Source organism: Perna viridis, chromosome 7, assembly GCF_037379345.1.
Source record: "Perna viridis isolate PV_CMFRI_1.1 ecotype Kerala chromosome 7, ASM3737934v1, whole genome shotgun sequence".
NCBI classification, from domain to species: Eukaryota; Metazoa; Mollusca; class Bivalvia; order Mytilida; family Mytilidae; genus Perna; species Perna viridis.
In genome coordinates this window covers 39,264,874-39,281,502 of record NC_142451.1, presented here as the reverse complement: position 1 = coordinate 39,281,502, position 16,629 = coordinate 39,264,874, and the positions used below count along the sequence as shown (strand labels likewise).

General features: G+C 33.6%; 1 protein-coding gene across 2 annotated transcripts; it reads left to right on the top strand.

Annotated features, from left to right (window-relative positions):
- The first annotated feature begins 594 nt into the window (after positions 1-594).
- Positions 595-16,373, top strand: LOC148612640 (uncharacterized). 2 transcript variants are annotated; one of them, XM_088594293.1, is made up of 13 exons: positions 595-730; positions 1,773-1,797; positions 3,144-3,239; positions 3,810-3,920; positions 5,342-5,434; positions 6,340-6,450; positions 6,675-6,770; positions 9,986-10,096; positions 10,321-10,416; positions 13,625-13,735; positions 14,760-14,864; positions 15,042-15,144; positions 16,300-16,373. In XM_088594293.1, exons 1-12 carry the CDS (start codon positions 700-702, stop codon positions 15,136-15,138), a joined length of 1,083 nt encoding a protein of 360 aa, XP_088450419.1. In that variant the 5' UTR covers positions 595-699; the 3' UTR covers positions 15,139-15,144; positions 16,300-16,373. The 2 variants fall into 2 exon arrangements, with proteins under 2 accessions (XP_088450419.1, XP_088450420.1); XM_088594294.1 differs by lacking the exons at positions 3,810-3,920; positions 5,342-5,434.
- The last annotated feature ends 256 nt before the right edge of the window (positions 16,374-16,629 follow it).

Here is a 16,629-nt window from a genome sequence, read left to right as displayed (position 1 = left end):
TTTAGAAGCTAGTGAAATTTTTAAGAAGCTATAATACTGTATAATACATGTAGGTCAACTGTCTCTCTGATATATGTATATCTGATAGCTTCACGTTAATGTCTGAATACATTGAACTTGAATTAGTTTAGTTTAAACACGTTTATTTGCTCAAGAATACAGGCAAGGGGATTAGACTCTATTTATAACAACATTTTGGAGGTCCTTTCCCATACAAATAATAATGCATAATGACGGCAATTAAGTAAAACTCAATAAATTACAATGATATAAAATAGGAAAAGGCAATGCAGATTAACATGAACGATATGAAACTAAAACAATGAAATGGAATAAAGGGGGTCTGGCAAAAGGACTTGGTAGGGATAACGTGAGAGATAGTCTTTTCATATAATAAACATATAGTATTGTTCAAATCTTTTAGTTCGTTTGATGAAGTGATAAACATAAGCAAAAATATCTATGTTTTCGTTATATGTAAGACTTTCGTCACCAACCAACGGAAATTATATTGTTAATTTGTGAACAGACCAAACTCTGGTCCGACTTTGATCAGCGTAACAACATTTCGTGTCTATTGTTTTTATCTGACTAGTAAAATCAAAGTCGGCTATCTGTATAAATAGGCTAGGCTCAAATCATTCTAGCTATTCTTATCAACTATTACTAAACGTTGGGAATTAAGAACAAAACGTCAATATGAAAACTGTATTAGCTATCGCTCTTTTAGGTAAGTCTGAGACTTTATTGTTAGGGTAACTCGGGTATTAATTGCCAAGTCCAGCCAAATATTTCAAAAATAATGCACGTCCAAAGTTAGCAGTTACTCTAGCTATGTCACATTAGGTGAAGACGACAGGGGAAACCTATGACACAATGAACAATTTGGTACTCATGGCCCAGGCGATACATTATAACTATTCACGAGTTCCTTATGACGACCATAAAACTTTTGTACTGAAAACTTTAATGTTGTAACAACATAACCCTGCTCCAGAAGCCTGTAGCTAATTCTAAGAGAGTTAGAACGCAACAAAAAGTACGCGTAGTTTCTGTCAATTCATTCAAGTTATGTAACCAATTTCGGGAGAGTTTACCTTTCATGAATCGCGCAAGGAGGTTTGTAAACAAAGGTAAATTGTCCCAAAGGCCGGTTATACTAGCATTAATTAGTGAAAGGTTGAAAACAATAAAGTTCAATTTCTTACTGACTCCAGTTTAAAGTAGAAGTGATCATTAATAGGATTTGTAAGTCTCGTTCTGGTTTCAGTTTCCCTTCTGGAATTTCTGATGTTGAACGTATTGAAATCCGAAGACCGATCTGCATTTTATTGTTTACTTCCGGGAAATCGGAACGCTGCAATTACAATGCAAAATCTTCTTTTTTATGCTTTTCTTAACATTTGTATTATGTAGAACTAGATATTTGTCTTTTTTTCAGTATGTATACACACAAAAAAAATGTTGCTTTTAATATTGAACCCATTGATGTGTTAATGACAAATCTCCATGCATTTGAATGGTAGACGAGGACCCATTCTCATAAAATCACGGAGTCACGTGACGAGACGTACATACCCTATTAAAAAAGTCTGTTAGTTTGGGATTAGTCTATATAATAACCTATGTCACTAAAAGAGGACAAATCAATCAGAAGGCTAAATGCAGACCAAACTTAACTTTTGTGTAATACAAATTGTTGTGACTATATTTCATTTTAAATAATATAACCTATTGTCACTGTATAATATTTTTTTAAATCTACTTTTCAGGTGTCCTGGCTGTATGTGTGTACGGGTGAGTATTTTGCTTCATTTCCTATGTATTTTTGAAATTCTACTAAATGACGGGTATTCTTGTGAAAAGCAGAAACTACTTACTCTTCCAGAGCACCTGATTTCACTCCAGTCAATGTGGTGTTCATACTATTCACTTTTCTTTCATGTTGTTTAACTAGTTCTGCGTCCACAAAACAAAGCACAATAACATAGACAAACTGAATATAGGCAAAAAAAGGTAACACACAGAAAACAAAAACACTTACAAAATGAACTCACACAAGAAACCTGGAGCGACATCAGGTGCTTCGGAATGGAAAGCATGTCCTGCTTCGACATCCGCACCCGTGATATTGCAAATGAATATAATCCATAGACATAAAACTAACTGAAGATACCTCGGGTCATCTGAGGTAGAAACTTTACATAGGTCAGTCAAATTGAGATGACGAGCACAAAACTTCTGGAGTCATGATATGAACAAAGGCTAAACTTATCCCTGTCTTAGAAATTTATTTGTCATAGCTCTACTACGAAAGTCAGTGTACAGGTCACATGGTCGGTAGCAACGGATCAATTGTGAAATATATACTCCATAGGCTTGAGATATTGGTATATTGCCACTTAAAAAGGTCAAGTTTACAATTGGGAAAGCAGCATCATCACGTTTGTCAAAAATTATTGATTTTAAACTTCATGTGCCATCTTTGTATAGATTAAGGTATAGGTATGAAGCAGAAGAAAGTGTATCTGTTGTCTATATTTTCAAGTCAGTTTGGGTAGATGTGAGTTATCCTTGACAGTTGTATTATCAGTGATAATACATCATCAATATAGCGGAAACGAAAGTTAAAGCTCTAGGCTCGCCCCTTCTCTTGTTTTATAAAGTAGCCGTTGAACAAATATTGCTTAACACAAATATAGAAAAGATCGACAAAGAGTCGTTGAAACATCTGTCCTCTAGACAAAAAATATTGTCGACAAGAAATTTCAAAATTTTGACAACATCAGACTTGGAGCATTTCTTGTTATAGAATTATTGTAGTTTTCACAAAAAAGCCTTTTCTTTACTTACATTACTAAATAAGCATATCGTCTAGTCCCTTGTCATGCATAGAAACACTCTTAGATAAAGATCAACTAGAACTGACTTTAACTTGTCGTGTGGAAGTGTGGTGCGTATGACGAAAAAGGCAAATATGAATTGAGTGCGTTATTACACATTTTTCATTGCCCTTTTCAGTCTTGACACAGTAATATCAAGGGTCATTTGAATGTATTCAAAGTTTTTTCTCTAGTTGGTACTCAAGATTTAACGTTTTCTTCTCTTCAAGTTTAATTCAAACATTACTTCTTCGTTTACAGACAGAATGACCAATGTACCACAGCCGCAGACTGCACATGTGGAGCAGACCAGAAAGCCGAATGTGATCATCATGGAAAATGTCATTGTCATCATGCGTAAGTATCACGCCGGACCCAGTTTCATTTCGTATCCTATTTATAGTCATATCGTGTCACCCTGCCTAATAATGTTGAATGATATGCTGTTCTAAGCATTAAAACCAGTAAGTTTTGCAACCAAAAAGCGAATTCAGAACAATGGCGTCGTCACACAACTCCGAACAGCGTCTGATATTCAAAATTTACTCTAGGCGTTGTAGATTGTTTTCTCAGAAAATGCAACAATCTTTAAATGTCGGAAGAAAATTTTTTTTAAAAGCGACGTTCTTGGATTTTCAGAACAACTTACACAAATAGTTGTTGATCGTCAATAACTGTTGACACTTTGGTTCTCGGTTTCTAATTGTATTGTTTTAATAATTCTTCATTATTTTTAGCCGATACTCAAATGAAGTGCTATGTAATAGTTAATGCTAAAAAATAAGAAAATATATTAAAAAAATCCTGAAGGCAGATCGAAATAAAAGCGAAAACTGGTATATCACATGCTATTAAATTAAAATACGAACTGCACAGGGTCATTTTTGTCTGTAATATAAGTTTTCAGTCATACCATGTCTATTTTAGACCTGCCAACCCCGATTGTACAACTGACACAGACTGCACATGTGCAGCTGACCAAACAGCTGTCTGCGACCATAATGGAAAATGCCACTGTCATCATCAACATGGAAAGAGGTAATTGTAGAATTTTCCACGCATCACTTAGATAGAATTTAATTTTAAAATGTAAAAAATTAATTGATGTTGTTATCTATTAAGAAGTGAAGAATCGGAAACATTGTTTTTCCGCTCAATTATTATTTTGATTTGTGTCATACCGGTATTCTCATTTGTCATCTTAAATGATTTGCAGTTAAGGAGTAAACAAGGGAACCAAGGTTATAGCGGTAATCAAAAGAATGTAATCCAGGGACAAAGACCAGACATAGAAAACAGACACTCACAACAAAGAACATAAAGTAAATAAAATCATACATACAAAGTAACAAAAGGAAATGAGCAACTCGGACTTCACTAAAAACTGGGAGCATGGGCGAGGTGCACCGGTAGGGTAAGCGTCCTCTGCTTTTCTAGAAACACACGCCGAGTTGCTCATAAAAAGTCAAGTCCGGGGTAGACAAACGAGGAAAGGAAAACTATGACCCGTTGAATAAATCAGTTTTCATGATGCTGATGGATACACCATAGCCATCCACGAGTTCATGATGACGACCATAAAACTTCTGTAGTGATGACTTCAATCTTGTAGCAACATAACCCTGTTCCAGAAGCCTATTTGTTAGAGTTCTAGCACGATAAAAAAAAGTCTGCGTAGTTTCGGCATGCTCTGGCATAACGTATGAGTTGTGATATGAACATACGCTCCATACGCAGGAGCCGAAGGGATGTTGCCACAGATGAAAGGAAAGTTGACAATTCTGAATGAAAAGTCATCACGTTTGTCGTAAGTTTTGTCAATAGTTTTCCTCTACCATCGATTACTAAGTGTAGGTCAAGATATGAGGCTGACTTCACAGTGTCTGTAGTATCCTTTATCTCAAGCTCTTTTGGGTAGATGCGATGTATCAAATCCCCGAAATTAGGATTGTTTAAAGATAATACGTCATCTATACAGCGGAAACTGAGATTGAAGGATCTAGCCAAACGATATTCTTTCTTTCTGATCAGATCAGCTATTAAGTCAGCCTCATAAGAGTGAAGGAATAGGTCAGCAAGTAAAGGAGCACAATTTGTTCCCATTGGAATGCCGACCGTTTGTTGAAAAACACGTCCACCACACTGGACAAATATGTTGTCGATTAAAAATTCCAGCATTTTGTAAACATCTTCCTCTGTATATTTAAAAGATGATTTGAGAGTATTTCTTACAAAGTATGAGGAATCTCTACCAAGAACTATATATTTGTATTTAGGTGTACCATCTTTTTTGGAAAAACAACGATTTATAATGTTTTTAAGTCGGGATTTTAACTGAGTATGGGGAATAGAAGTATACAGTGATGAAAAATCATAGGTTTTAATGCTATTATATTCAGATAATAGTCTTGAACTCATGAAATTTTCATAATAACAAATTTTGAATTCATTGTTTACAGAGTGAACGAGCAATGTACCACAGCCGCTGACTGCACATGTGGAGCTGATCAGAGAGCCGAATGTGATCATGGAAAATGTCATTGTCATCATGCGTACGTATCATGAACTAAGTTTTATTCCGATCCATATTAAATATTGCGACACCTGCCTAATAGTGTTGAATGACCTGCCTGTTTTTGCATCACAACTAGTATGTTTTAAGAAAAAAATGATTTTAGAAAAAGGCGTCTGAAATTTAAATTTCACTTTTGTCGCTGTAGACAGTTTCTCAAAATATGCAAGAATCATGAAATGTCGAGAGAAATTGATTAAGTTTTCACTACATTCTCGGATTGTCAGAACAACTTCTGATTTTATACTGTTAATGATTAGAAAAGCATGTTTGTTACAGTTAGAGTAACGAGGCAAACAGACTTCAGTCACTGTGTGGACTTTGCGTCTGCAAAATAAACAAAGACTGCCGATCTAGTCCAGTAAAAGTACACATTAGTCAAAGGATCAAATTTTGTTCTTTCCATTTTTAAAAGCCCACGTAATTCTTATAATTGGCAATTCTGATTTATTTTTTTAATGAATAAATACTTATCAAGAAGAACCATATGAACACCTTGGTTATTAAGTTTGAGTTGAATATAAATTCGAAGACTGATAAACCATTTAAATGCTTGATTTACAATAAATTTGTTGCATATTGTGATATTTTTTACTTCAACAAAATGTAAAACAAAACAAACCAACACAAAAAAATACATGAAGCTGTTGAGCATCAATTAGTGTGAACTCATTAGTTCTTTGGTTTCTGAATGAAATGATTTCTGATACAGATGATGGTTACCAATCAGAAAATTGTAAAATAAAATCATTATATTAGGGGAGATCGAAATCATTCGAAAACTTGTATACCACATGATATTCAATTGAAGTACGAACTGCGCATGGCTATTATCGTCAGTATTATTTTTTTTACTATGTGTCGATCAAATCATGTGTATTTCAGACCTGCTAACCCTGAGTGTACAACAGACGCAAATTGCACATGTGCAGCCGACCAAACAGCGGTATGCGATCATCATGGAAAATGTCACTGTCATCATCAACATGGGAAGAGGTAAATTGAAGATGTTTTCATGTTAATTAGAATTTAATATTGAACATGAGAATAAGAATAAATATATATAAATAATGCAATGGAATTTTAACATTAAATGACTGCAATTGTGACTAACTTTGATTTCAAAAAAAGTTTGTTTCAAAGTTTTGTCACATCAATATTTTTATATTTTACTTTGTATAATTTGTCTTTTAATTAATTTTAAATTTCTTTATTTACAGACAAAATGACCAATGCACTACAGCCGCAGACTGCACATGTGGAGCAGACCAGAAAGCCGAATGTGATCATCATGGAAAATGTCATTGTCATCATGCGTACGTATCACGGATCTAGTTTCATTCGCTTAGTAGTACCATTAGCTGTTCATATCAAACATTGACGGTAGAGACAAGCCAGATGATAACTAGAAATACAGTGAGCATAGCTTACAAATAGAAACCTCCATTTTTATGACATAATTACACACAAATACTTTCTAGAATTTGCATTTTATCCAAACGTTTTTATATATTAAAAAAGTTTTTAACAAAATGTATGAAACCATAATATTTAAGTGTTTGCCAAATAGAGATTGGGTACATGAAATGTTAAGTCAATTCAAGATGAAAATCAAAAGAAAATGTACACTCTGGCAATACCTAAAAATCCCTCGAACTATTTTCATCAAAATCCATTCAGTAGTTGAGAGGTATTTGGTGGTAGAATTAAATCCATTCAATTGATTTAAATTGAAAACAAAAATGTCAGATGCACAATTATTGCCGTATATAATTATCAATATATTGTACATTTCTTTAAAAAAATCTCAAATGGTTAAGAAGTAGTTGCGGATACAAAATGGGTATCTCTATCTCCATCTGAGTAAATGACAAAGTCAATTTTACGCTTGTGGAAATCCAAAATCTGGGAAAAATTTCAGGGGAAAGTATATGACTCTGGAGTCTTTTCAGGACGATTTTTTCGAATACTTTCAATCTTCTTCCATGCATACTGAAAATATTCGAAAAAATCGTCCTGAAAAGACTACAGAGTCATATACTTTCCCCTGAAATTTTTCCCAGCCCTCTCCAACAAGGTTTTCAGAGTGGTCTCGGCTGTATAACTGCATCTTTTATATTAAATGAAACTATATATCATATCATTGAACTTAATAGTAATGTATATGTGTCCTTCCTTGATAGTCGTAAAGCCTTCGACACAGTCTGGCGAAAGGCTCTTTTGTGTAAATTACATAAACTCAATGTAAAGGGTAAAATATGGAGTATAATAGATGATTTATATACTAATACAGAAAGCTCGGTTGTAATTAACCAATGTAAATCAAATTCTTTCCATGTATATGATGGGGTCAGACAAGGTGGCGTTCTCTCTGGTTTTCTGTATCTTGTATATATTGATGAGCTTTTACTTGAACTAGCAAAATGCAATAAAAAACTATGTGTAGACTACTCAACTAGTTGTGCTCCATGTCTAGCTGATGACATCGCATGCATCGCTCTTTCGCCTACCAAATTACAAGATATGTTAGATATATGTTCTAATTATGCAAAACGATGGCGTTTTCAATTTAATGCATCTAAATCTTGTATTATGTGCTTTTCGAAGAAGACATTGAACACGAATAACACATGGACGATATCCGGTCAAGACATTCCTATTATGAACACTTATAAACATCTCGGAATAGAAATTTCAAGTGACTTAAAATCATTGCCAAGAAGCAAGAATGCGTGCAAAAAAGGGAGACAAGCTTATTTTTCTCTTTCAAACATTCATAATGGTGACATTAATCCTTTATCTATAATAAGGTTATACAGATCAGTAGTGCTACCGTCGTGTTTATATGGTAGCGAAATGTGGTGGAATTTAAAAAAGCAGGACCTAAATTTTGAACTGTTTTCAACACCTTATCGTAAAACATGCACAGAAACTTCCAAAAATGACAAGATCTGATATGTGTGAAACCATGGTAGGCCTCCGTCCAATCGAATGCGAGATTGAAAAAAGAAAGCTGTTGTTCCTTGGAAAATTGTGTAATATGGATATAGAAACTTTACCGAAAAAAATCTTTCTTTGTCGTCTTTTCGCCTGCACAGAAAATTTTTTGAATCGCTTTGGCTTCATCCCAGACATTATCAAAATATTGGAAAAATACAATATTATGAACTTTCTGACCGATTTCTTAACAAACGGACATTTTCCATCAAAATTAGAATGGAAAAAAATAGTATGCAATTCTTTGAACTCGCTACAGGATGAACTTTGGACAATGCGTGTGAATACAGATAGTGATTTCTCTCGATTCAGACTACTTCAACAACACTCTATCTGCTCTAACATCTGGAAGTACCCATCATCTTCACGTGAACTCAAAACTACATTTTTTATAGCCAAATTGATTAGCACAGTTCCCAGCTCTGATGAACACACATGTATTATTTGTAATAAAAGATTTACAGACATTATTGCACACGCCTCATGTGACTGCATGGAAACCAACTACCTGCGTGAAATATTTATGGATCTGGTCATTGAAAACTTTAATCTGGAAGTATATGTAGAAATTAGTGAATATGATACGGACAGTCTATATAACTTTTTCCTAGGGAAACCAGTATCGTGTTTGCTAGACGCAGAGGACCTTGATAAATTACAAGGACTATGTTACACGCACTTAACCCAATCCGCCGCTGAATACAATCGCATGCGTTGTCGTCTTCTTTGACAAACTCTACTTATTCATTCTAATTTTATTTATTTATTTTGTCACCGACCCCAACCTTTTTTAATACAACACCTTCTCATTTAATTATGCATTTTCTTGCCGTCATCTCGAAATATTGTACATACTGACACTATTTTATATGACTTAAATATTGCAATTGTGTAATCTCGATACTTGTTTATACTTATATACTCTTTATATCGTAATGTTTAAATATTCATTGTATTAATCTCTTATAAGAGGAAATAAAGAAATGAATGAATGAATGAATGAATGAATGAATGAATGAACATTAGTCAAAGGATCAAATTTTGTTCTTTCCATTTTTAAAAGCCCACGTAATTCTTATAATTGCCAATTCTGATTTATTTTTTTAATGAATGAATACTTATCAAGAAGAACCATATGAACGCCTTGGTTATTAAGTTTGAGTTGAATATAAATTCGAAGACTGATAAACCATTTAAATGCTTGATTTACAATAAATTTGTTGCATATTGTGATATTTTTTACTTCAACAAAATGTAAAACAAAACAAACCAACACAAAAAAATACATGAAGCTGTCGAGCATCAATTAGTGTGAACTCATTAGTTCTTTGGTTTCTGAATGAAATGATTTCTGATACAGATGATGGTTACCAATCAGAAAATTGTAAAATAAAATCATTATATTAGGGGAGATCGAAATCATTCGAAAACTTGTATACCACATGATATTCAATTGAAGTACGAACTGCGCATGGCTATTATCGTCAGTATTATTTTTTTTTACTATATGTCGATCAAATCATGTGTATTTCAGACCTGCTAACCCTGAGTGTACAACAGACGCAAATTGCACATGTGCAGCCGACCAAACAGCGGTATGCGATCATCATGGAAAATGTCACTGTCATCATCAACATGGGAAGAGGTAAATTGAAGATGTTTTCATGTTAATTAGAATTTAATATTGAACATGAGAATAAGAATAAATATATATAAATAATGCAATGGAATTTTAACATTAAATGACTGCAATTGTGACTAACTTTGATTTCAAAAAAAGTTTGTTTCAAAGTTTTGTCACACCGATATTTTTATATTTTACTTTGTATAATTTGTCTTTTAATTAATTTTAAATTAATTTATTTACAGACAAAATGACCAATGCACTACAGCCGCAGACTGCACATGTGGAGCAGACCAGAAAGCCGAATGTGATCATCATGGAAAATGTCATTGTCATCATGCGTACGTATCACGGATCTAGTTTCATTCGCTTAGTAGTACCATTAGCTGTTCATATCAAACATTGACGGTAGAGACAAGCCAGATGATAACTAGAAATACAGTGAGCATAGCTTACAAATAGAAACCTCCATTTATATGACATAATTACACACAAATACTTTCTAGAATTTGCATTTTATCGAAACGTTTTTATATATTAAAAAAGTTTTTAACAAAATGTATGAAACCATAATATTTAAGTGTTTGCCAAATAGAGATTGGGTACATGAAATGTTAAGTCAATTCAAGATGAAAATCAAAAGAAAATGTACACTCTGGCAATACCTAATAATCCCTCGAACTATTTTCATCAAAATCCATTCAGTAGTTGAGAGGTATTTGGTGGTAGAATTAAATCCATTCAATTGATTTAAATTGAAAACAAAAATGTCAGATGCACAATTATTGCCGTATATAATTATCAATATATTGTACATTTCTTTAAAAAAATCTCAAATGGTTAAGAAGTAGTTGCGGATACAAAATGGGTATCTCTATCTCCATCTGAGTAAATGACAAAGTCAATTTTACGCTTGTGGAAATCCAAAATCTGGGAAAAATTTCAGGGGAAAGTATATGACTCTGGAGTCTTTTCAGGACGATTTTTTCGAATACTTTCAATCTTCTTCCATGCATACTGAAAATATTCGAAAAAATCGTCCTGAAAAGACTCCAGAGTCATATACTTTCCCCTGAAATTTTTCCCAGCCCTCTCCAACAAGGTTTTCAGAGTGGTCTCGGCTGTATAACTGCATCTTTTATATTAAATGAAACTATATATCATAACATTGAACTTAATAGTAATGTATATGTGTCCTTCCTTGATAGTCGTAAAGTCTTCGACACAGTCTGGCGAAAGGCTCTTTTGTGTAAATTATATAAACTCAATGTAAAGGGTAAAATATGGAGTATAATAGAGGATTTATATACTAATACAGAAAGCTCGGTTGTAATTAACCAATGTAAATCAAATTCTTTCCATGTATATGATGGGGTCAGACAAGGTGGCGTTCTCTCTGGTTTTCTGTATCTTGTATTTATTGATGAGCTTTTACTTGAACTAGCAAAATGCAATAAAAAAACAGGTGTAGACTACTTAACTAGTTGTGCTCCATGTCTAGCTGATGACATCGCATGCATCGCTCTTTCGCCTACCAAATTACAAGATATGTTAGATATATGTTCTAATTATGCAAAACGATGGCGTTTTCAATTTAATGCATCTAAATCTTGTATTACGTGCTTTTCGAAGAAGACATTGAACACGAATAACACATGGACGATATCCGGTCAAGACATTCCTATTATGAACACTTATAAACATCTCGGAATAGAAATTTCAAGTGACTTAAAATCATTGCCAAGAAGCAAGAATGCGTGCAAAAAAGGGAGACAAGCTTATTTTTCTCTTTCAAACATTCATAATGGTGACATTAATCCTTTATCTATAATAAGGTTATACAGATCAGTAGTGCTACCGTCGTGTTTATATGGTAGCGAAATGTGGTGGAATTTAAAAAAGCAGGACCTAAATACTTTGAACTGTTTTCAACACCTTATCGTAAAACATGCACAGAAACTTCCAAAAATGACAAGATCTGATATGTGTGAAACCATGGTAGGCCTCCGTCCAATCGAATGCGAGATTGAAAAAAGAAAGCTGTTGTTCCTTGGAAAATTGTGTAATATGGATATAGAAACTTTACCGAAAAAAATCTTTCTTTGTCGTCTTTTCGCCTGCACAGAAAATTTTTTGAATCGCTTTGGCTTCATCCCAGACATTATCAAAATATTGGAAAAATATAATATTATGAAATTTCTGACCGATTTCTTAACAAACGGACATTTTCCATCAAAATTAGAATGGAAAAAAATAGTATGCAATTCTTTGAACTCGCTACAGGATGAACTTTGGACAATGCGTGTGAATACAGATAGTGATTTCTCTCGATTCAGACTACTTCAACATTACTCTATCTGCTCTAACATCTGGAAGTACCCATCATCTTCACGTGAACTCAAAACTACATTTTTTATAGCCAAATTGATTAGCACAGTTCCCAGCTCTGATGAACACACATGTATTATTTGTAATAAAAGATTTACAGACATTATTGCACACGCTTCATGCGACTGCATGGAAACCAACTACCTGCGTGAAATATTTATGGATCTGGTCATTGAAAACTTTAATCTGGAAGTATATGTAGAAATTAGTGAATATGATACGGACAGTCTATATAACTTTTTCCTAGGGAAACCAGTATCGTGTTTGCTAGACGCAGAGGACCTTGATAAATTACAAGGACTATGTTACACGCACTTAACCCAATCCGCCGCTGAATACAATCGCATGCGTTGTCGTCTTCTTTGACAAACTCTACTTATTCATTCTCATTTTATTTATTTATTTTGTCACCGACCCCCAACCTTTTTTAATACAACACCTTCTCATTTAATTATGCATTTTCTTGCCGTCATCTCGAAATATTGTACATACTGACACTATTTTATATGACTTAAATATTGCAATTGTGTAATCTCGATACTTGTTTATACTTATATACTCTTTATATCGTAATGTTTAAATATGCATTGTATTAATCTCTTATAAGAGGAAATAAAGAAATGAATGAATGAATGAATGAATGAATGAACATTAGTCAAAGGATCAAATTTTGTTCTTTCCATTTTTAAAAGCCCACGTAATTCTTGTAATTGCCAATTCTGATTTATTTTTTTAATGAATAAATACTTATCAAGAAGAACCATATGAACGCCTTGGTTATTAAGTTTGAGTTGAATATAAATTCGGAGACTGATAAACCATTTAAATGCTTGATTTACAATAAATTTGTTGCATATTGTGATATTTTTTACTTCAACAAAATGTAAAACAAAACAAACCAACACAAAAAAATACATGAAGCTGTCGAGCATCAATTAGTGTGAACTCATTAGTTCTTTGGTTTCTGAATGAAATGATTTCTGATACAGATGATGGTTACCAATCAGAAAATTGTAAAATAAAATCATTATATTAGGGGAGATCGAAATCATTCGAAAACTTGTATACCACATGATATTCAATTGAAGTACGAACTGCGCATGGCTATTATCGTCAGTATTATTTTTTTACTATGTGTCGATCAAATCATGTGTATTTCAGACCTGCTAACCCTGAGTGTACAACAGACGCAAATTGCACATGTGCAGCCGACCAAACAGCTGTCTGCGATCATCATGGAAAATGCCACTGTCATCATCAACATGGAAAGAGGTAATTGTAGAATTTTCCACGCATCACTTAGATAGAATTTAATTTTAAAATGTAAAAATGTAATTAATGTTGTTGTCTATTAAGAAATAAAGAATCGGAAACATTGTTTTTCCGTTCAATTATTACAACAGTTTATTGCAAAAGTTATTAGCTTTGTTTTCAAACATTTTTTTATTTTGATTTGTGTCATACCGGTATTCTCATTTGTCATCTTAAATGATTTGCAGTTAAAGAGTAATCAAGGGAACTAAGGTTACAGCGGTAATCAAAAGAATGTAATCCAGGGACAAAGACCAGACATGGAAAACAGACAACAAAGAACGTAAAGTAACTAACGTCATATATACAAAGTAACAAAAGTAAATGAGCAACTCGGACTCCACTAAAAACTGGGAGCATGGACCAGGTGCACCGGTAGGGTAAACGTCCTCTGCTTTTCTAGAAACACCCGCCGAGTTGCTCATAAAAAGTCAAGTCCGGGGTAGACAAACGAGGAAAGGAAATCTATGACCCGTTGAATAAATCAGTTTTCATGATGCTGATGGATACACCATAACTATCCACGAGTTCATGATGACGACCGTAAAACTTCTGTAGTGATGACTTCAATCTTGTAGCAACATAACCTTGTTCCAGTTTATTAGAGTTCTACCACGATAAAAAAAGTCTGTGTAGTTTCGGCAAGCTCTGGCATGACGTATGAGTTGTGATATGAACACTCCATACGCAGGAGCTGAAGGGATGTTGCCACAGATGAAAGGAAAGTTGACAATTCTGAATGAAAAGTCATCACGTTTGTCGTAAAGTTTTGTCAATAGTTTTCCTCTACCATCGATTTCTAAGTGTAGGTCAAGATATGAGGCTGACTTCACAGTGTCTGTAGTATCCTTTATCTCACGTTCTTTGGGGTAGATGGAAGGAAACCATTACTCTGGCAGTAATCTTGATAATATGAGACTATCTAGTTGAAGCTCACAGTATATCGTTAACATAGTCATAAGCTTTTTTTGTTTTTTTTCCGCAGACAAAACGATCAATGCACAACAGCAGCTGACTGCACATGTGGAGCTGACGAAACAGCAAACTGTGACCAACATGGGAAATGTCATTGTCACCATACTGGTGGTGGGTATGTATCGTGTTAAGATCATATGACTTACATTGAAAATATCATGTAAACAATTTGGTAGAAATCTTTTGATTACCTAATCTACATTCGCTATGTGAAAAAGTACGTGCATAAACATAGCATGAATCGTCACTTTAAATTTTATCGTATGTAATGAGACTTATTGTATCTTTCCAGTACCGGATCCTGTGATGCTGATGCCTGCAACAATAAGTGCGCACCAAACAGTGGCCATTGTGACCATCATGGAGCATGCCATTGTGCCCATCATTAAACTTAGGTATTTTATGAGCAATTTGATTACCTTCTAAGGTCTTTTAAAGATATATCAGACCAAATAACTGAGTGGTTGATTAATTATCTTCTTTGTGCAACTTAAGTCCTTAGTTTGACGGACGAGTACATTTTGCAACAAGAAACAGCTTTATATGGTAAAGGTATTTTTTGTTTTTGTTCTGGTCATAACATAACATCTCATTCCGGAAGCTTTCGGAGTTTAGTATTGCAATGTTGTAGGTGAAATTAATTTTTTTCTAGGCTTTTATGATTTTGTTTTTTTTTTTTTCTGTTTAGAATATATTTTTTTAATCATCTTTGTGGTTGTATAATTTCGTTTTTGATGAATAAAAATTTGAGAAATCATTTCTACACAACCTAGCTGTTGAGCATTGATAATAGCCAAAGGAAAAAAAACTATTGAAACCATATTTCTCCGGTTTTGTAATATGGAACACGTTTTAAAAAAGGTCTTTTCCTCTTTAACACACATTTCATTTTAAGTCCTATATAAATACATTCTCATAATTTTAGAAGAATAAAGAAGGTAACGGCTCATTATTTCCAAGCTTAAACATGGCGCTTTCTTATATAACATTATATCATATACTTAGATAACAAAATGCAATTTTTACATTTTTTAAAAGTTAAACCCTATTTCGTTTACCCTATACGTATGCCCAATATCAAACGCCTAGGCCTGTATCGCATACCCTATATCGTACCAGACTACACTTAAGTATACTGAAAACATAATCAAGGGAACCAAGACTATAGCTGTATTCAAAAGAATGTAATCCAGGGACAAAGACCAGACATGGAAAACAGACATACACAACAAAGAACATAGAGTAACTAAAATCATACATACACAGCAAATGAGCAACTTGGACTCCACTAAAAACTGGAAGCATGGACCAGGTGCACAGGTAGGGTAAGCGAAATATATGCTTTACTAAACATCGCATGTCAAAATCTGTTTCGGATGCCGTATAGATATTACTGTATTGATAAATGTAAAGAAATTCATATTTGACTGAAAATAATTAAACTTGAATAAAACATAAGGTAATCTACAGGAACAATTATAATGGAACTTGATAAACGATTGCTGCTGTGTTTAAATGATAATAAAATGGTTTTTTTTCTATTTTTGTAGTATATACTCAAGAAGGAACAAGTACATTTTTACAGAAGATATATCAAAAGTGATCAATAAAACGTTTCTCTGTATACTCATCAATTTATTCTTACGCAGTGATTAGCCACACATGTTTTCCTTTGGATACCGGTCTCACATTGTAGTATTACTTTTTAGATTAATATTTCTTTGGGTAACGTAAGATATTTTGTATTTATAAGCTCATGTTGACAATTTGATATGTGACGTCATTAACGTCTGCAATCAAGGATTTATATAGTCTCATTCTAAATAACAGTTTGATTAAGGACCAATTCCTAATTTGAACCGGATAATGTCAGGTAAAAA

Bases quoted from the DNA above. Each gene is read 5' to 3' on its own strand.
- LOC148612640 (XM_088594293.1), top strand. From the start codon at position 700: ATGAAAACTGTATTAGCTATCGCTCTTTTAG. The intron at 1,798-3,143 runs GTGAGTATTTTG...CTTCGTTTACAG, and splicing joins CTGGCTGTATGTGTGTACGG to ACAGAATGACCAATGTACCA. The intron at 14,865-15,041 runs GTATGTATCGTG...GTATCTTTCCAG, and splicing joins TGTCACCATACTGGTGGTGG to TACCGGATCCTGTGATGCTG.